Raw genomic sequence first — 22,273 nt, forward strand, 5'->3', positions numbered from 1 at the left:
ATGCGCAACACTAAAGAAGAAGTGAAAAGACAGTGTTTGACTCGACTTGAATCCTTTCCACAAAATATTATAGTGACGTTAAAAGTAGACAAGAGGTAAGACGTTTGCAGGATTAACATTTATTCCATAAAGACTCTAAATTAAACATTCAATTGAAGATAGTGGTAATAATTTGTTCACGTTCAATCACAATTATCGCTATTCAACCCCCAAACTCTCCCCAACAGAGCCCTTGATGTGCACATAATATAACATCCCATTAGTTATAAACCACACTGGTTTCCTGAGGTTAATTTGGCTGCTTATAAGTGTATCATTTCATTTTACTTTAAGGAATATCCAGCGGGCCGCTTGTTATTCCCACCATCATTCCCTGATGAGATATTTTTACAGTGTGTTTCGTGAAATGGCTCAAACACCAAGGGAGCTGGACGTGTGTGTGAGGCCAAACGCTGAATTTGTCAGAACGGTAGCCTGGGGGTATAGAAATGCTCCAAAGCACTCTGGGAAACTCACAGAGGTCGCTAAAAAAGCTGTTGCCAAACTAGTCGGAGATCTCCCGCCCTTCAAGGAGGCAGAGGACGACACAAGGGAGAGAAATAAGCCTGCCGGCACGTGCCATAAACTACACATTCAGCAGAACGGGGGTGGCGGGCTGAGCCAAAGAAACTGGCACTCACCTGCCCCTGAAAAGCAATTTATTAAACAAAAGCCACCCCTGACACAGTCTGTCCACCTGACAGCGCTGCCTCTGTCCTCCTCGCCATACCTCCCACTCTCGCCTTTGTTCTCTGCCACCAGAGTCAATTCAAAAAAAGTGGACGAGTAGTGAGATATTCCTAAAGGGAAAAGACAGGAATTTGAGCAAAAAACCTCAAACATAAGCCAAAAAAGAGCAGATTGACACAGTGGGAATAATTGTGGGATAATACGTAATGTAGTGAATGGCCTCCGTGGTGACATACTACAGTCTTGACGATGCGTTAGAAGGGGAGAAGATTTCACGCATGGTGTCCCTAAGGCCTCGTGCTTTTATCAACTTAAAACAGCTTAAGTGATAGCTTGCATACAAATAGCTTCCTTTAGCGTATTATATCACTCAACCCCTGCCAGAGCCCCCCCGGGGTGACTACAGCAAGGTAATGGAGTTGTCTAGATATGCTTATATGGATCAACGTGAACACACATATTGACGGAGGAGACGGGCTGCATAATGCACTGAGCGCTGCGCACAAACACACAAATAAATCAGGTTAGGCTTTTCTCTGGTTTGTTGCTGCCGTCTGGCTACTGGCAAGAACAGATAGCGGGGGGGGGGGGGGTTTAATTGATCGACTGTGGCCATACACACTCCCATACACACAGATTCATCCACCTGAGCCAAGAACTTGAGTGATTCATTAACATCATGGAAGGAGGATGTAAATCTACTCGAATTAGTTGTTTGGCTTACATATGGACAACACTTTGGAACTACAGAGCCGGTAATACCGTATTGTAGAGGATACGCAGAATAGTCTCCTATCAAAACCACTAGCAGACACTTGTTGCATCGTTGTAGATGTATTGTGTATTTCTGGTTGAGCAACGTGTAGTCATAAGGAAGTGGAAATGCCAATGAACATACATTATTCAATATTAATTTGTCCATGGTGAACAAGGGGCATTTAATGTATTCAGAGAAGAAATTACACCTGCTATCCCGGCAAGAAATTAGCTGAATTGTAGCCCAGTAACCTTTCTTAGCTTGTGCTGTGGAACCAAGGACTTCTAGTTTTGGCTACTGCTTCAAGACGTGAGACAAAGCAATGAGGCACATGAGCCGAAGGAAAAAACACCCAGTGTCTTTAGCTGGGGATTTAGTCCAATCAGATCGCGGCTCATTTGTAAACATCCTTTCAGTGCCAAACAAGGAATTCAACTATGTAACGCATACATTTTTTTTTTTAACCCTTTACTAGTTGTATTGTTGAGGGGAATTGGTGTTTGTAATTGGGTTAAGAAAATATGGACTTTATCCCGCAATGAATCGACTTTTCACCTACTTTTCCGGTAGTTCAGGTGATACCGTACGGCATTATCGAGTGATTCTTCTATTTTAGCATCTGCAGTCATCCTCTTCCATCAACTTATTCAGAGAAAAGACAATGCACTTTTTGAAAATATGAATAGAAATGGGTGTCATGCCGCCTTTACAGGTGGTGCAAACTCAACAAACTCAACAGAGGTCCCTGAGGGTGGATAAGAACAGTGGGAGTGCACTGCAGACTGTCTGTGGCTTTTTGATTAAGGGCATTAGGGCCGGTATATTCAGCAGAGCCAACACTATAACCAGCGAGCGCATAAAACTCTTGGCACTGGATGAAAGCACCGAGGTCCCCCACTCACACAGACACAATAAAACAATCGCAGCTGTTCGGTTGTGATGTTGAGATTATCACTGCGGATAGCATCGTTCAGCTTTGTAGTTTCTGAAAGAGTGACATCAAACTGGTATGTGTAAAGTTTGTCAAAAACGGAGGGATCTGTCTAGCTTTTAGAATGTATTTTACACTCGTACTGCTTTCTTTATCATACTAATACAGCTAATTTGTGGAAGAATATGAGGAAACGTGCCTTTTCTGTACCTCCTCAACAAGGGTTACAGTTACTAATTCAGTCACTAAACTAGTAAGGATGGGACTAAAACAAAATGTTGGAGTGAAATGTACAAAGGGAGATGCTAAAGCAGGAATGGGCTCTGATAAAATGTGATATGTTGGACAATATTATAGATTTTAGTCAGATTTAACACCTTAAAGTCGTACAGTAAGGTGACCGCAGTATGTGCATGGACAGCCCTCTCTAGTGAACATGGATAAACACACCTGGGTCACAGATATGAGTAACGGTGTTTGTACATGTGCCTAGAGAGGGTACGACAAGTTTGAGGTTCAGGAAAGTTTGTGCATTACTGTTTTGGAGTGCTAGAATCACAAGTGCTTGAAGGAAGACGGAGTCTCTGCCTCAATGGCTTGATCACCACTAATATGGCAGTGGACACCAGCGCCTCGCTTCACTGGGAACAGCAGCAGACAATTAGCTCTTTTCACAGCTCAGGCTGAGATGTGTGTGTTTCCATTTGTGCCGACGGTGTGAAAAGAACTGCTTGGAATAGCCCCCTCATCGCTTTTCCATCCATGTGTAGATCGGAGCGTTTAAATTCCTGCTGTGTCGGGATGGTCTGAATGACTGAGTCAGCTACAGGTGGCTAAACAGTGACAGACGTTTCACATTCTACTACGATAACAGCGCAATAATCTGAGCACAATTCCTTTCTTTTAGGGGTATTTGCAATTTGTGTGATGTACAGTGATGTATCAACTAAAGCAACATCCCCTTCTCTCTCTCATAGCCTACTCTACTTCCATTGCCTTGTTTACTCCAGTTTTACAAAGCCTATTTTTACCCCTTGCCCAGAGGGGATATTCAAATACAGAGCTCTATCTGGGTGTCTCCCTCACCACCCAACTGTCTTGCACTCTGCTAACACCACAAATCTATTCTGAGAGCAATCTGTTGTTTCCGTGTGTTATTGGATGAATTGCGTGCCAAATTGTTTTGTTTTTTTGTCAAGTTGTCATATGGCCAACTAAAGACATTATCCAGCTTTTCTATTAGGTTAAGTGGAATCTTTTTACATGTCATGGCTCTACGCCTTGCAATTAGATTACCTTGATCTGAACCCTGACTTTCTTTTCAAAATGGGCCTAAATCAATACTGGATCAAAGCCATCCTGATGCAATACCTTTTACTTCACTGTGCATGTGTAAATTTTTAAATGTTTATGACCATTCTCAAGAACTTTCAAGACAAATATCCTCTAATCATATCTTATTTTACAATCTCAATTTCCACTGCAGATAATTGTGCTGACACAGTCTAAAAAGCCAAGTACACAGATGCCAGTATACGCCTAACCTATTTCTGTAATTGTAAAATGAGTTAAAAACTATCTTGTGTAATTTGCAGGCTTGAAGAGTGTATACAAGGTAGGGCGATCGGGGGGAGGGGGGTGTCACACTGACTCTTACCGTCGGGGTTGGCACAGATGAAGACCCGCACGCTGCGGCCGGTGGGGACGTGTTGCGGCAGGGCGTTGATGTTGCCGCTGATGGCCGCCTTGCGCAGCGCCGACTCCCGCGGGCAGGGCTGCCTGCTCCCCACTCCCGACGGCCACATGGGGGGCGACTTCCAGCGTGGCTGCACACACGCACACAAATACACGCACAGAAGGGGCTTGTTAGCGCGGCCAGAGGCGCACACGCAGGGACAGACTTGCATGCTTGCGCGCAGATTCCCCTGACCCATCCACACACACGGGGCGTTAATTGTGGCAAAGGCATGGAGATGTGTCTTATTGTTTTTAATTTGCTAAAAACTTTGGACTCACTGACTTAATTCCTGGGGACATAATGGTTCCCAGGGCTTCCAAATGAAATTGCATTATTTGGTCCAAAATGGTCCACTGGTCATTTGTTTAACACATGACTTTGAAAGATGTTTTTCACATTAGTGTTTTTGGGACACTTTACCAAGCCATTCCATTTAACGCCCGTTTCTCACACACATACACACACCATTTAAGTTGGGATGCATCTGTCAAATATTCTCCAAACACAGTAATGAGACAGTATGTGTTTCTTGTTGCATTCATGAGGTAGGGATAGAATAATAGGATATTACGCACAGACTACTACCGCCGTGGTGCATGCGTAATTTGTATACATGTCCTTGGACGCATTCATGAATTTTCATGCCACTGTGGGACAAACAGACAAACAGAACGAGAGGATACAAAACTCGGACAGACGAGCATGGCAAGCATCAGTCGTATTCCCACCCCAGAGAAGATGCTTGTAAAGGCGAATAACCGCTAAGAATGGTTATTCCGCCAGGAGTAGATGTCAAGACGCTGGTTTTCCGGAGTTGGTCTATCCTGAAATCTTTGTTTCAAAGACGGAAAACCTCGGAAAAAGACAACAAAAAGCTGGGGGAAAGTTGGGTAGTCCACTACAGAACACTACATAAAATCCTGTGAGACAGACAACTAAAAATCACCGCATCCACCGGGGAGGACTTGGCTAATAGTGATACTGGACTGGAGACAGGCACATAACAGGACACTTCTTGTTGCTCACATTCATTCGCTTCATTTCGTGGCTTCCAAAAATATCCAAGCGTCGAGGACGGTAAAAGGAAGATAAAAACGCCCATCAGAGTGTCTGTGGTCGAGAGACGACGCCGGGACTCGGTAAAACGGACGCCGTGTGTCGGAGTGCTCCCCTAGGCATCCTGCTGTCTGTGCGAGCCGACCGAGCTCTGAGAGATGGAGAGTGTGAAGCGCGGTAAAATAAAAATGATACTACCGGCTGGGATTTTCAAAATAAAGTAGTAGTTCCAGCATATATATTACTACACCTTCGCACTGAAGGCAACCCATGCTTTAAAGTAAAAACAGATAATGTTTTAAAGCATATCCTTATTTTAAACATAAAACAATGACGCAGGTTTAGTTAAAAGTGTGTTTACACAGCGTCCGTGTACTTACCTGTCTTGTCTCAGGAATTAGCCCTTTTACGTTGAAGGCTCAATATATATTTCCGGTCGTGCTCTTCACTTGCGGACAGAGTAGATCTGGATGCTCTTCATGTCTCTCTCCCTGTCTCCCTCCTCTCCCGTGGACAGACTTGTGCTTACAGTACCCGATAATAAAATTGCTCTGGACCGCGGAGTCAGCAGGGTGGTGTCGTAAATGACGTTACCACTGTTAACTGTTACCAGTCGTGTACAAAGTATAGAGTAACTGCCTTTGTAGTTACAAATACGCCATTAACGCCATATTTCCTTTTCACCAAGTAGTTAAACGTCAATTAAAGTTTACTTAGCCATATAAGTGTGAATTTAAAGCACTTTTTTCCCACTTAAACTTGTTATTTTTCACCAAAAATGAATGCCAGCCAACCCTCTTCATTATTGTTCCCATTTTCATTTATATGGTTACTATTAGTATAAATGTCAAGTTAGTTTAGCATAGTGTCTGCTTTAGTTACCAAAATTGGAAACCCAGAAATGTTTAATACCATATAATTTTGAGTTAGAAATGTATGGTACGGGTCCACATATGTTGTGTAATTAGCATTAATTAGCATTATAGCCTATATAGAAAATAGTTTTAAATGGCTTGGCAAATTTGGACAATTTTGGTGTGTTTTTCGGGGTTATTGAGGACGCTGAACCCATTTAGAAAACTAATTTTTAGTTTTAACCAGAAAGTGGCCATATATGTACTCCCGGTTGGCTGATTGCTGTGTTGATTGTATTGGATAGCTTTTATTTTTTGAATAGGTATACATCCACTCAGTAAAACGTTGTAGGACATCGGACCAAAATTATTCTAACAATGCAGAACATGAACATTTTAATTTACAGCCCAATAGACTCTGAGTTGAAAATTGGATATTGGAGGAAACCAACTTAAATAGTATGAGTATGGCTACTTGGCAATTTTCCATCTGAAAGCAACACCATAGCTAATTTCTGTTTATAAGAACCATTGTTCAATGAGCGTTTGAGAGGAGGAATTGGCTTTCTTTTATAAAAGTAACGTGTAATGCGTTACTTTTTGCAGTACCTCAGTGCCTTTCGCTGCGGATGGGGGCGAAGCATGCAGGAGGATAAGAAGGTGGTGGTGGGGGGAGGAGTTTGAATTAATTGCTTTATCGATAAATGTACCTCTGCTCTGCAGCCTCTGGTTATTCACGCTGGAAGTTTAAGTGCATTGGATTTGTACTAAACGGAATTGATTACCGTGCTGTTCTTGTGAGGGGGAAACGCTGAACCATATATTTCCCCCACCTCTCAGTCTCAGTGTTCAGCGGGCAGCAGCAAGCATTTCTCTGAATCTGATGCTGAGTGAGTCTGTCGCCTGCACCTCAACTTCAGCCTCTGCACTAATGCTTTTAAGTTATGTTAAATGAAGACTAAAGCATATGGAAGCACAACTTCCTAGACTAAGAATTCATACAAGGTAATTACCATCTGACTGTTGAAAATATGCTTTTAACATCACTCAGGTGCTTACGCCCACATCTCTCATATCCAGACTGAATACAAGGGAAATATTTCTGCTGCATAGATCAGAACATTTTCAAATAAGGAAACGTATCTGACAAAAATGTGTATAGACATTGAACTCTGATTGCAACTAGTTAGCATCAATAACTCTTATTAATCCAAATCAATAACACCATAAAGGACCAGTGACTATTGCAAGAAGCAACACATTTTGCTGCTTTTAAACACTTTATTAAACACACTGAGGCATCTACAGCATCTCATGCTAAATAAAATATATCTAAATTATACCTTGCATATTTCAAAGTCCAGAGGACATATTCCAATGACTACAACTAGCTAATTAAACAAATTATTTACATATAAGACAAAAATAATGAGGCGCTAGATGACTTACTGTTCTGCTGTAGGTCTCGAGGATGATTCTGGGGCTGTGTAGGTTCACGCCGACCCATTTAAGGCAGCCTGCAGGGCCACCGACTCGCACCAGAACAAAATGCAACACTCCGACAAAAACTCAAGTGGAGCACCCAGGGACTGTAACTTTGTTCCCAGCAGCGATATGACCTTTCTCTACTTGATTGTTCCACTCCCTCTCATAATCCCCAGTCAGTTAATCACGAGCGCACCTGCACTGGATTAATGCACCACAGTCTTTTCCTGAAGGATGCACTTTACACAGCTTGTTGGCATGATGAGATGTGGCAGGGGACATTTTAGATTTTAGGATGTGTATCTGCATGCAGGGCTGCTTCTAGAATTTTAGGCCTCTGAGAAAAGCGCTCGGGGGGCGGGGGGGAGTCTGAATACAGTAAAATGTATAACTTCTGGCGTCCCTGCACAGCCACTTTTAGCATCTCTCCCCAACGGTGCCCCTAAGTGTAAGTAAACATCTTTGGGCGTGTGTCTGAGCATGTCTGTGTGCATTCGAGCATGTTTTACAGTAATTGCAAGTTGTCGAGTTTATTGGCCATGTATGTATGTGTATGTGCTCATGTTCCCGTCCCCCGGACCACTCCGATCTAATGCGAGTCACCGCAGTGACAAGATGCGATGTGTCACCTGGGAGACACAAAGGACAGACACTAGCTGTTCACTTGGCAAACGTCCACATGCACACATTTTGTTGCACACAATCATCGTTTTCTGCCAAACAGCTGGAAAGAAACAGGGGGGACTTGGAGTCAGGGGAGGAAGTTGTTAAGATCTATTTCTGTGTTCACCCATTAAATTGAAATGCTCACTTTGTATTGGATTTTTCTAATTAGCTGATTCAGGGATCAAGGGTTAGACATTGAAAGGAAATGCTTACTTTCAAAACGTGACCATTTTTGTGGACTTTATTTAGCTTATTTTTTCTCTACTGCTAGAGTCCAAGTCAGACCTCAAGCCAGTCCTTGAATGCTTATGATAGGTGGATCGATGATAGTCTGCAAAAGGTTAAAATTACTTTGTTAAAAACAGCCCAAACAAACCATACCAGGTTCAAATAAAACAGACTTAAACCTGACAGTACAGCCGAGGCTTATGGGAACTTAGATTTGCAGTGATTTGGTCAAAACACTGACCTATTGGATAGCATTTTGACCTAATGGTGAACTAGAGAAAAAAGTCAGGTGATCACCAGCATTACTGGGGTATACAGAACAGGGTAACGGCCAAGAATAGAAATCAATTTTCACCTTGTGATCTTTCCTTGTGCAATTTATTTCCAATTCGCTTATTATTGCATGTGTGTATTGTTAGGTTCTAAAAAGTTCTGTTACATATTGAAAAAGGGAGAGTAAATGAAATCCCTTCAATATGCGGCACTGGTGGCAGACCATTTGAATACCATCCTTTAATAGAACCTCTTATATTATTATATTATAGATATACCTGATCCTTTGATCTTCTTTGGAACGTCCTTGAGTCTCAACCTGCTCCAGGGACATCACTCCAGTGAGACCGTGCACTCTGACCCCACTTCATTTCTTTCCTCCAGTGTTCATTTCCATAGAGCATTGAATGAATTAGTATTGGCTCTAACATCACTGATTGCCTGTGCAGCCACAGAATCCCTTCCAACTACCTCCTACCCTGCGCACCTTTTATATCATCCTCTTATTTGCATAAAAACATGCCCTTTTTAATAATTTCATATACACGTTCAGGTTTGTCAGTAGTGTATGAATAATTAGGTAATTTTCAGATTTCCTGACTTCTATTTCAAGCCTAGAGAAGGAGCAGATGATGCTTACCAATTTATTTATGCAAAGTAGATTAACTTTGGCACCTTGCAAATCACCTGGTTTATTCATGAGTGAAGAGTCCACACAATCGATTAACGAGAATAGCTCTTACTGCTTTCTGATTGAGATGTGTAAAAATGATTCGACCACTTTGAGTATTTTTCTAAGAATACATCTGTCCTCCTCCACAGTTTCTCCAGACAATGTTTACGCTTACACCTCCGATATCTCCGCTTTCATGACATACCCGGGCTATAACTAAATAAAAACCTGGCAGCGCAGGCTTAGGAGGACTCAGACTTAATCCCGCTATTAGCCGAGACAGGATTCCAATCAGAACAACAACAATTTCCCTCGCTCTTCCTCTCTTTCACCAGCAAAACACGGGATTAAGATGTGACAGGCAACCCACCTGCTATATGGGATCAATGCAAACACAAGCCCCGTTTAAAAAGTACGTGTCAGTGACTCCATGAAGACACAAGCAAGTAAAATAACAGGTAACTCAAATTCTGCTGAAACCTTTCAGAATAAAATGACCTTTTCTTGTCGTTTTTAACCACAGTGTGCAAGTTAATAGTTAGTAGTCATTTTTGGCACATTATTTTTAAATGGCAGACGGTTGCAAGAAGGTAACAGGAATTAGTTTTAGCATAGCATTGGCAAATACAAGAAATGAAGCCACATGGCATCAATGCTTATAGATTGAGAAAAGTTATCTCCTTTACATGGGCCATCAAAGTCACTTCAAAAAAACATGATAACATGTCAGACATATTTAAGGTAACAGGAACAACACAAATGATTGGTCATACTACCAATCAAAAAGTACAGAAATAGATTGAGACAACTTTCTTTTGGTCTTCTCAATGCCTTCATGAGACTCAAACGATGCACTTCCTGTTGATCACGTGACTTGTGTAATATCACAGTCACCATTAGTGTGTTAGCAATGTGACACAGTTATGTTGCTAAACTTACGGGTGGTTAATTAAAAGTTAGTCTCAAATTTGCTTCTTGCTTGCCTTGAACTACATTTATCAGAGCTTCTGTTTTCAAAAGCAATTACAATGAATGCTGTTGATATATTCTGGACAAAAATACTTGATCATTGCTGCTCACTCATCTAAAGTTTCTCATATTATCAGCCAAATATCTGAGGCCAAAATATGGAGTATTTAATAACTAAACCCAAGATTCAAACAGACTTTTAAACAAAATGTACAAATCTCCTCCTACTCCTCTCACTAACTCCCATCAGAGTGTGAATCCTCCATCACAACAAGCATCTTCCAAGAGACTGCAGTTATATTTGGTCACTCGGAGTGTGAAATGCTTTTTATGTTTTTCCCTGCATTACCTTTTTGCCAAACCAAACAAACACTAGGTGAGGGCTGCAGCTATTTATGGCCACGTAAACCGAGGCAGTTTTCACCACCCACCAATTAGTGGTTTTGTTTGTGCTCTCTCTGTGACCTTTGACGTGTAATTGATTTGATTCTATGTTTTCTTTTTTTTCAAGTGGCTGAAAGGGAAAGCGCAATGATTGCGATCCAGACTAAACCACACACAGGCAGTAAACACAAACATGCTTGTGCTTGTTGTGTACCGAGCTATACACATATTTACAAAAGCAAGCAGATGGACCAACACATCCAGTCTCACACAAGTAAAATCAGTGGTTTCTTCTCCTGGAAGCCAAGGCCCTGTTTTTTCAGACCGTAGTTATAATTTTAATAAAAAAACACTCTACTCCATTTAATTAATTTTTTTTCTCCGCTGTCTGTTGCTGCCATCTTCCCCCCCCCCCCCTTTTTTTTTTACATGTATACTGTCGCACCTGTTTCCAGATTTTCTCATTAATTACAATTTATCTTTATTTTCTAAATTGAATTAATTAATTAAGTCATTAAAAGGCCTCCCACTGTTTTTTTTCATCTGTATTTTAAAAATCTAACACTATTATGCTCTGTGCTATTAAGGCTATGCTTTATTTTCCAATTAAAAACATTTTAGAATCACCTTAAACTATTTTGCAATGCAATTGGTGGCAAGCATAGTTAATACCAAAATAAATATGTTGCAGTATTTTAATAAAGTGAGTGACTATTTAAAATAATTGAAGTAGCATATTGTAAATAAGTTGGAAAAATAAATTGTATATTGTGCATGAACAGTGGTTTAGTACATTAGATGAAGTGGAAATGAATAAATCTTGCTTGGATTTGATCTGCTTTGGGAGTTTGTATACTGTAGTAAGGATAAAGAACGGTAAACGTTCCCCCTGCTTCCCGTGCTGGAGCTAAAACTGCATGGCATCCTTGACAACAGTACTAATTGGGCCTGGTTCTCTGTAGTTCTTCTTCTAATTTGCCAGTGAGCTGGGCGAGGCCTGTTTGTGAGCGAGCGTGTGACAGAGATGGGAAGGCTACAGCTCCAACTCTATTTCCTCATTAGGTCAAACTTTACCAAGATATATCTCAGTGTGGACACCCTGCCATCCTTCCTCACATACGCTCTGAAAAGCGTGTGTGTGTGTGTGTGTGTGTGTGTGTGTGTGTGTGTGTGTAAGGAAGTCTGATCTTGTTTCAAAACCAGTGGAAAACTGATGTGAACACAACATAAGAGCGTGTGTGTCAACCACCAGGAGATGTAACATAAATAATGTAAAATGTAGTAGCTGTTTTTCCGTCAGGCTGTCAATGAATGGCAGACCTGGCCACATATCTACCAGTGCAACAAATATATTTGCCTTTTTATTACTCTTAACTAGCAGTGGGAAAAATCCTGTTTTGGTCCTGTCTATTTAACAAAACGTTTCCTGTCGTGCCATCCTCTGCAGCAACAGCCGAGCCTAAATACTTGTCGTATGTTGCATTATTTATGTGCTAAACAGCAGCAGAAACACGGCTGCTTTAACGCGTCATAGTCGATAAGGGCTCAGACTGGAGTACAGGAAGTGCAGGCACGCAATGGCGATGTACTGCAGAATGTCCTCAGTATAGACAGAAGTGAAGGGATGTAAAAAAAAAAAGTAGTAGACGAGTAATTCGGAGCATCTCCTGGGGGTTACACACTACACAGAGAGAGAGAGACAGATGGAAAGTGACAATTCAAACGGTAGAAGACAAATCATCCATAATATAGAAGGAGCCATATCTTTACAAGTTGTCTGTTCGGGTTCAGTGAGCCAATCGCGTCACATGCCTCGTGATTTCAAAGAATTCATCTCGTGGAAACAGATCTCCTGATGTTCCATGTGCCATTCTGCTGACAGAAGAACAGCAAGCCACAGCTGAGAATTGGAAGGAAAAAACGGATAATATTAACTCCGCAGCACTTAATGCAGCCCACTGGAGACCTTACAGAGCAGAACTATGATAGCCCCATGCCCGTATTGTCACATTCATCTAAAGATGAAGGGAGCCCGCTAATTATCCGCTCCGTCTCGTGGGATTAATATGATGTCAGGACAGGAAATATGACCCTCCATCTGGTGGTTATTAGTCATGTCAGCTGCTCTAAGTATGACTTTAGATAGAAAAGTCTGTCTCCCATTTAACCTATGCACTGTGACATAAATTATCAACAATAGTTTGAAAGACAATGAAATCGGGAGCCGACTGAAGTCATGTAATTAATAGATGAAACGAAGCTTAATTCCTATTCATAATCCTCCGTAACAGTCAATGAGAATGACCTCCCTCTGACATGACGTGTGAGAGCCCAAAGTAACCAGTCAGAGGGTGGATTCTTAAAACCTGAAAACAGAGCCAAGACGACGCACAAAATCACCTGAATAATAAATGACTCTCAAAGGTTGTTGTTATGCATTTGTTCCTCAATGATTTTTACAAATATATTGCCAATCCTCAGCCTTAATCCACACCTTTCCAGATCAGCCATTTTCATAAAAAATGACAAAACATTCGACACAAAAAAGTGAAATTTTCATTTATTATCATTATCCAGATTCTTTGTGCACTTAGTAGCAGATAGAGGAAAACAACAGTCGCTAGATGAGTGTCTTGATGGGGAACCATAATAACAAAGGTGCTTTTTTGGTGTAGAACCAAAACAATGAGCTGAAAGACGCCAACATGCTCCAAAGAGGGGAACTGCAGAGAAACCCTTTTACATTACACAAGTTATTGAATCCAATGTTGACATAAAAATGTATTGAGTGCAGCTTTGAAATAAACACTTCTTCTAGTTAACACTGTGAGTGTGTGTGTTTGTTTGTGTGTGTGTGTGTGGTGCTTGCTGGTTGATCCACACTGACTCATGTTCAATGCATGGAGCAGTTGTATCCTCCATATGAGTTCAACAATCTTTACTGAATCTGTTTTGTTTGACTGTTGATGAATAAAAGAGATGTGATTTAATTTAGCGAATCAAAAACGTCAAGAGATGTCATTCTGCAGTGACAGGTGTTGTTTCTCTGCCATATGTTTGTCCCGGTAGCGTGACGATGGTGGCAACAGAAGCCTTCAACATTCCTGCTTCAAGAGGATACCCAACCCCCTCCTGCTTGCAAATTCTTCCCTGTATATGCTTTAAAACTATGTGTGTACAGGTGGCTGTAGGATTTCCCCAATAGGCGGATGAGAGAACAGGTGGGGGTTGAAAAAAAATAAAGCCTTTTCATCCATATTGTGCTTGAAATCCTTTGTCATTTCTTATCCGGAAGAAAAACTGTTTTTATTCCAATCCATCTGTCCTTTAGTGGAAACACAATCGCAGTATTTATGATAACATGCTCCTTTGTTGATCACTTTGGAATTGAGGCTAAGTAGGGGAATCATAGAGGGTAGCTTTTCCTGTAGTTAATGTTCAGTAGTTGTGATTTAACCCCCCCCCCCCATAACTGTAATCTCCACAGTTGTAATTATTCCTTTCCCACAGAGATGGAAAGATATGTGGTGATGGCGGTGAGAGAGCAACTCTGTTTATTATGAGATGGCTGCGAGAAGCAACCAGATAATATGAATTCAACTCACGGCCATTCACGAGGGGGTGATAGATGCGGTCATGTGTGCGGTTATGTGTGTGTGTGTGTGTGTTCATAATTTCCCCCTTCCCCGTGTGTAAACATCCCTGACCCACAGTCCGCTGGTAGAAGAACCTGAAAAGATGAAGCGCCTGAATCTTTCGCAACCTGTAGGAATTCAAATGTCAAAGGTCACAATAACAACACTCACAGTGTCTATCAATTTCTGCTGCAGATATGCAAAGAGCTCAACAGTAACGCCTTACAAATTCTAAATATGAATATATGGAGCTGTTATTACGTATCATTTGCAGGCTGTTCAGAAATGAGAAGGCAGTTACCTCAAATACTTTTACATCGTTAGACAGATGTCTGGTAAAGCTCGGCCTATGACTGACCTTCAATTCCCATCACATGCATCTGTTAGACTCCAGCAAACATGGAAACATTTTTCTCATTTTTTTTCTCACCCAAAACATTTCAGAACATATGTTAAGTGTTGAATTTTTTCAAAGAAAGCCAATCTACAAGCTAAAGCGCCTCCTATTGATACAATTATTACAGCCAGTAGTAGGAGGTAAATGATCCCTATTAGTAAAATACTAGTGCGCCCTCTCATGTCACATCTATCATTTCTAAATGGTGTGGTACACTTCTATCTCACTGCAGTTTGAAAAGCAATACCATAGGAGGACTGCCCAAACGAGATGTTTGTGTTGCAATGATTTTGCCTACTTGTAAAGAAAAATGTATAAAAAAATCAACTGCATCTTTAAAACATCGATAGCTGCCTTGTTGATTAAAATAAAACAATTAAGACCTGACTTCAACTTGTGGGGAATTCATCAAAGTTAGTTAATACACGAGCACTGAAACTGAAATATTAAACAATATGGAAGACACCACACAACATACAGTGGAGCAGGGTAATGTCTGGCTTACATTTTCTAGACCTTTATGTAAAAATGACTGTAAGGGAGTTAAAAGGTCTGGTGCTAGTTACTTTTTTTTGGACAATATTAGGAAGCATTGCACAGGAAACACTGACATTTCTTCTATGACTTTGTACGAGGTTGTACGTGGTGACAAAAAGCAATGCAGAGTCAAATAGGTAACCATTCGAAATCTAAAAGGTGTCATTCGAATATAGCCGTTACACTTTGCAATCAAGTGTTACTTCAAAATAAAAGGTGACAGATAAAAAACGTGTCTTTTGCGGCTCTGGGTTACTCTTAGATCAGCCTTAGATTTCATTTTGGCTCTACACTACAACTTAAAAAGTATTTTAAAGAGTCACCAGTGCAGCTTAAAGTCAGCCAACATTTGATTATGGTTAGAGTAAGTTCCTTAGTGGTCTGGTTTGGTAAACACTAAACAGGTGCCACAAAATCATCCATATTTCAAATAAATAATAGATATCCCCTTTTTTTTTCTCACAAAGTGCTATTACACCCTACTGTGCACCCAATGCCCTGTGTTGCTGTGTGTAGGTCTGCATGCCTCAGGTGTGTATCTCTGTAGTTGCCCCAGGTAGACAAAGCCTTCAGTATCAATCACTCTCTTCATTCACTGCGAGGGAGCTGTAAACACACATGAGTGATGACTGGAGGGGATAGAGAGAGATTAAAAATGAATATGAAAGCGAGCATGCTTTGATGTAGCCTCACTTCAAAGATTTCCTCGCCTCTAGGGTGCGTGTCCCTCCACTGTACCTCGGCTCTTATAAACTGACAGGAAGTCTTCCCGCCTTTTTTCCCTTTGCTCTCTTATTCTCTGCCTTTTCTACCCTCGCAAAACTACGACGCATTTCCCCTTCTTCTCAGTGTGTGCTACAGCTAACGGCTTCAGAGGGATGCATGTGAAGTGTATCGAAATGGATTGGGCTCTGATCCCTGGCCCTCCCCTGCTGATCTCCACTGGTTCTGCTCATCGGATTTAGTTCCCTTGGTACTATTCTGAACTTCACGCAAGCAATCTAACCCTAAACCTGGTGCTGGAAGGGTTTTAACTGGCACATTTAGTTATGAGAGTCTTGTTATGTAGCATGCAAGTGACTTAATTTTGGTCTGTTATTTTTTTGAATGCATTTGTATGTTCAAATTTGGTGGCAGATTGCTCCGCCATTTCCCCACAGTGCGTGTCAAAGTGTGTCACATATGGCAAATGTCCGGATTAATAATCCATCTGCCTACAGTAGTGCAGATGAGTGGCTGTGTGGGATGGACAGAATAATGCATGCCACCCTGTGATCTTAAATGATCAAAAGCATTTATTTTTGATCATAAGGTGGGATCGCAGTGACAACTTCCTTTCCTGCAACGCTGAAAATTCCCAACAGGCAGCTTTGATCGGTTACGCTGCACCCCACGATCTGCTAAATAATGGAGGCGTACATTCACCAAGCTCATAAATCCCATATTTCCATGCGCTTTCATTTTTCACGTCTCTCTTTTGTCTTCTGTTTCCCCCATGGTTTCATCTCAATGACAGGTTAGGCTTGTGCACAAAGACATGAAGTATTATTTTGAAGGTTGGTGGCATATACAAGCAATATGGCACTTCCTGTTCTGAGAGAGAGGCTTTATTTCCACAGAGGTTGCATTCTCATTACTTATTATTAAGGCAGTACAGGCAATCCAGTAATAATATCCAGCCTCACACTTGATATCTCACTTTAAAAGCCTCTAATTAAGGTCCATATATCAAACTACTCAGGTGGTCACGGCTGTCAGAGAGGACCACCAAGGCAGGGCAGAGCGAGTATCCACATTGCGTCTCCACACGTCTATTAACGGGGATCCTCCACTGTTAGCGCACCTGTCTTCTGCAGGCTAGGTGTAGCTCCACTGCGGAACAATAGAGATGTAAACGTCTCCATTGCTGTCAGGCAGAGATGGCTAATTGTGCGAGAGAAGCAGATGGTTTACTAAAGCTCCGACAAAAAGGAGAAGAAAGTGTGAAGCTAGGGAAAACTTGTTTCCCCCGTGTCGGAGCTGCCATTAAAGTCGAGTGAAGTAGCTTCAGTCAGAGGAAGGTCTCTTTGGTGGAGAACCAGGTTTGGGGTTTTTTGAAAGGCCTCGTTGGGCTCATGTGGGCTGACTTTACAATCTGATGGCTCTGAAACAGTTTGAGAGCAAAATTATGTAAAAGCGTCACGTTGAAGCACTTGGTGAGAAAAGATGATGAGGAAGTGAGGGGAGGGTATGAAATAAAAGGATTGAAAGACAGAGAAATTGGGCAGAAGAATGATGTGTGGCAGGCGGCATGACAGGGGCTTGTTTCTGTCTTTGTGCTCCCGCTCTTTCAAGGCAGGACCACTAAGGCAGGATGCTAAGCTAATGAGCTCCCGCAGGATCGTGCTGGTTTGGCACACTGACAATTCACTGTACCAACTCTCTTATTACCAGCTGGCTTACTGCAGCCCTCTTTAGCTTTAGCTTAGCTTAGCTTGCCAAATCCCACAGAACATCACAGGCCTTCAGAACTGTTAACCCACCCCGGTTTTCTGCACTATTTATAACCGCATCTCTGCTACTATCCCTTTTTATATATTATATTAGCTCAGATTGTTAAATATTGCATAATGTCATGCCCCATTCATCACTCTTTATATAATTAATGTGACTTATGATGAATTATTCATAATGAATGAAGTATTGTATGTTTATTTTTGCCCCGGGTACCATTTGGGACAGAAAAAAATCCAGGTACACATCCTTCAAATCTAATTTTGTTTCTCTGCTCTGTTGTCTGCCAAAGTATTAATCACACTCGGTGCACCTGCCCCAGTATGCACACACACTGTTTTGATTCCAAGACTAGTGCCAACCAGAAGGGTGGATATAAACCAGAGAATCAATGCATTCACTGGTTGAGAATTCAAAGAAAAGGTGACATTTAGCTCATATGAAGAAATTACGGCTGTACTTGATAATCAGTGATGGGCAAGTTACTTCCAAAATATAATACAGTACATATTACTTATTACTGTCTCTGAAATGTAATGCGTTACACTACTTTTGCATTACTTTGAGTTACTTTCACCAAAAATAACCGCAAAGGTAGGGCTTTAAATGCTAAAATGTAGTTTATTGCAGCTCATTAATTAAAGCTAGCTATGGCAGTATGTTGAAATTAAACTTATGCTCCGTTTAAATGGGCTGAATAATATGTGATACCGGTAACATGACGTCCCTGTGTTATTATGAACATGTTAGTGGAGCCTCTGCTCGGCCCTGTAACCTGCTGTATATGATCGAGTCTCTATGGCAACGTTAGATCACCTTGTCATTGGTGTGTTAACGGGGATTTGGCTGAGAAGCTTTCTAAAAGCCGGGGATTCCACAGAGGACAGAGGCTGCAGATCCTCAACACTCTGCCACGAGTCTCTGAACTTCTTGTGGTTCAACCAGCAGACCGAGAGAAAGTGACCTTCTGTTTCTTCGGCCTGCATGTGTTTTTCTTTTCTTTTCTCCGAGCCTGCAGCTCTCCATTGCGAGCAAGCAGCTCTCAATCGCGAATCTGTTTCTGCAGCCCTCTTAACCAATAGTAAACATGCGTTATATTACTGCGTTACAGCCAACACTGTTCATAATTATTTGTGTGAAATCAATGTTAAAGAGATTGTCCTTTCAGATTACTTGAACTGTTTTAAATTCACTTCATTCACACAGAACTAGCAGGGAGACGTTTTCAGAAAAAGAAAAGCTCTAAAACCCCACTGAGTACACTAACACCAAATGGCAGACACAGTTAGCGATTAGCTAGTGAAGCATTTTTCAGCTAAAGGGCCATCGAGTGCCGACAAAGCCTCCCCCAGTGCTCTCTTTGAACTCACACTTTGTTGAGTTGAAGTTTAAAAAAGGGAGGGGTTGGAGGGGATGACAGCAGGAACCAGACTTTCTGGTGACTTCTGAGTGAAAGGATGAACCAAACACACATCCACATCTGTTGATGCTAGCTTAAAACTAACGTTAGCACAGCTGACGTATAGCTCTTTTTGAAAGCTTACTGCTCAAAATGTCATTTTGCTTCTGCAGTCTGATTTTAATGCAGTACGTTTCCTTCAACATTTGGCATTCATCTGTAGAGAAATGATAGAGGATGAAAAAGGTGTGTTCGGCCAGTAGTGGGGAATGTTGTTCCTCTGTTTAAACAGCAGGGATGACTTGCGTGGAGCATCTATAGACATAAAGATGAGCTATGGATGAGAACAGAGTTGAATCTCAGGGCTGCTCTCAAACACAGCAAATGAAGATGGATTCCACAGGGACATGGCTGTGTGTGTGTGTGTGTGTGTGTGTGTGTGTGTGTGTGTGTGTGTGTGTGTCCAGTAAAGATGGCGGTGAAAGTGAAATTGACTTATGAACCTGTCAAAATGATGGAGTGTGTTTCTATGTATGTATAAACACCTACAGCATATATTTGAACATGTTTGCGTGTGTGTGTGTGTGTGTGTGTGTGTGTGTGTGTGTGATGTAGATTGAAGATTGAGACAGGTTTGAATGTGTAGTATGAAAGGTTAAGGAGTGTGTCGTTGTTTTGCCTCTGAGTGTCATTTGGATTAAATTGATAAGAAGGCAATTAGCAGCAGCTTCAGCCCGTTGCCATGACAACATGGTGTGGAGAAGCCTTAGCACCTCAGGTATCAGGAAACCATTGTGGTGTCCGTGCTGTTGTTATGGGATTACTTCATTTTTGAAAATCATTTCCAGTCGTTTTAATGACACGTTAGAGCCTTGATCGCTGATGTCACTTCCATCACATTTAATTAATACAACATCCCGGTCCCATGTGCGCATTTACAACAATCTGCAACAGCATGTGTGCGTCTTCTACTGATTAGCTTCTAAAGTGTTTCCCAACATCTGGAGCTGCCACTCAAAGCGTCTCCTGGGCATCGGTAACATCTGTACATGCCACTAGCCATCGGATTGGCTGAACGAACATCTGTCTGTCGTAATGCGCCTTGTGATTGGCAGGTGGTGCGAGGGGAGGTCACGGCTTGCATTTCAAAGCCCGCTTTGCTTTTAAATGGCTGCAGTGGAAGCTTAAAGGTCAGGGAAGCTTGTGACTAGAATGTTGCTCATTCTGCAAATGGAGAATATGAAACCTGCGTGGGCGGAGGGAGCGAGTAACCAACATATCCTCGGTATACCGTGAGCAATGCAAAGGCAGCTGCCTTTACATCAGAGCCGTAGGCTGCTTCTGAGAGTAGAGTGTTGGTAACTGTATGGAAATTGCGAGGCGAGCTGTATTCAGCCTAACCTTGGAGATAAATAGTTCGCAAAGAGCATTTTTCAATTTGAAAGGCCAAACTATATGTGCGTGTATAAATGTGCTAACACAAAAGCAACCCTGAGCAACTTTGAAGTCCCAGTTTTTCCACAAGCATCAATTACTTCTTCTAGGTTTGTAAGCTTTTCAAAACAGCATCTTCTCCTTAAGAAAACGTGATCCTTTAACAGATGATATTGGTGAAAATGTCTTGACTGTTCACCGAACCCATTTCAAATCAGAGATTATTTAGTCGTTTTCTTTCCTCATGTTAATGCACTGTACATCATGATGGAGCGACTGATCTGTATTACCCACTGACCTTATTTTAGGCATCCAGCCGAAACTCATTCAAAAACCATTGACTTGGAGACAAGGGACCCTGAAATGCAAAAAATGCTAACTCATTTCCAGTTTTAGGACTCATTCCTGCACCATTCTATTCATTGTTACTCTCCACAATGGAAATTCTTCCGACTTATTTTCTCACCAAAATGTGTGCACAGCCGTCCAACACACCTTCCCTCCTTATTCTATTTGTCATGCTCTGGTAACTTCTCCAGTGCCCTCAAATTAATTAATTAGTGTTTTAATGAAAGCTTGTAAGATATTAAAATTCATCAGTGAGTTGCTTAACTCATCATCAGCTGGCCTGTCTCCTCTGGGCTCAAAGCACTGGCACACACATTCTGCCACAGCCTACTTTACATGTTATCGTTCATGTACTCGGTGTAAGAGGTTTTAGCCACAACACTCAACTATGTTGGCATTTGTCTTCTGCTTAAATCATCTAGTTATAAAATACTTTTGTATATATGAAGCTAAGCGAGCCCTGAGCTATATTGTGCTCACTGCATAGGTCATAAGTTCATTTTGTGCATTTCAGAATGTACCAATTACTTTTTGTTGTTTGGCTCATTATATTCACAGTGTTGCTGAATACCGTTTACAATGTCCACACATCTGGAAGAATATGTTATGATATAATCGTCAATTTCCATACTTTAGACGTTATTTAAAAGGGCATTTAATACTTTGAATCCAAACTGAAATATGTTAAGCTGTTAAATACATATTCAATGGCCAGCAGTCCATGGGCAACTCCATTCCTTTTTCAAGCACTGACACCTTTATGTAACACAATTTGAAATGACAAATGCTAAAAAAGAAAATATGGAACTCCATGTGTGATGTTCTTAATAATGACTTATTTCTGCTTTAATTCAGTCAAACCTTTTTTAGATTGGTGAGCCTTTGCAAAAACAGCTGCTTGCATAAACTCACTCGTATATTTGGAACTCATTAGCCTTGTTGGTGTTTAAAACACACACTTTTTACTTTCCCTGGTGAGGTTTTTAGGAAAGACGTCAAGAGGATGGAAACTTGAACCGTGGCGATACATACATGTAATTCACAATGCAGTGGTGAGAAGCTCTTAAAGGATCTTTATTAAGTTCAAATTTATAATTTAGCGACTGCCTCCACACAGCTCTCAACATGGCAGTGGCTGCTGCTTTTTAAGACAACTCCAAAGGGTATATTTAAGCTTGTTTAAGCCTCCAGAAGTCTCAACAGCATGTTTTAAAATCTGAAAAGCCTCACCATGAAATCCTCTGCTTGTTTCTTACCATACACAGTAAGCAATAATATATCTGAACA

General features: G+C 41.4%; 2 protein-coding genes across 2 annotated transcripts in view; one reads left to right on the top strand and one right to left on the bottom strand.

The window, feature by feature from the left end:
- The window catches only part of LOC134875691 (NACHT and WD repeat domain-containing protein 2), a 44,359-nt gene extending 39,071 nt beyond the window's left edge, over window positions 1–5,288 (bottom strand). Inside the window, exons 1-2 of the mRNA XM_063900285.1 lie at window positions 5,182–5,288; window positions 4,075–4,243 (exon numbers count right to left, since the gene is read on the bottom strand). Of these exons, the coding sequence (XP_063756355.1) occupies window positions 4,075–4,243; window positions 5,182–5,196 (184 nt within the window). The 5' untranslated portion in view covers window positions 5,197–5,288. The remainder of the gene's footprint in view (window positions 1–4,074; window positions 4,244–5,181) is intronic.
- The window catches only part of LOC134875692 (uncharacterized), a 94,072-nt gene that overhangs the window by 19,188 nt on the left and 52,611 nt on the right, over window positions 1–22,273 (top strand). The gene's annotated exons all lie outside the window — the stretch shown is intronic.

This window comes from Eleginops maclovinus, chromosome 14, assembly GCF_036324505.1.
Source record: "Eleginops maclovinus isolate JMC-PN-2008 ecotype Puerto Natales chromosome 14, JC_Emac_rtc_rv5, whole genome shotgun sequence".
NCBI classification, from domain to species: domain Eukaryota; kingdom Metazoa; phylum Chordata; class Actinopteri; order Perciformes; family Eleginopidae; genus Eleginops; species Eleginops maclovinus.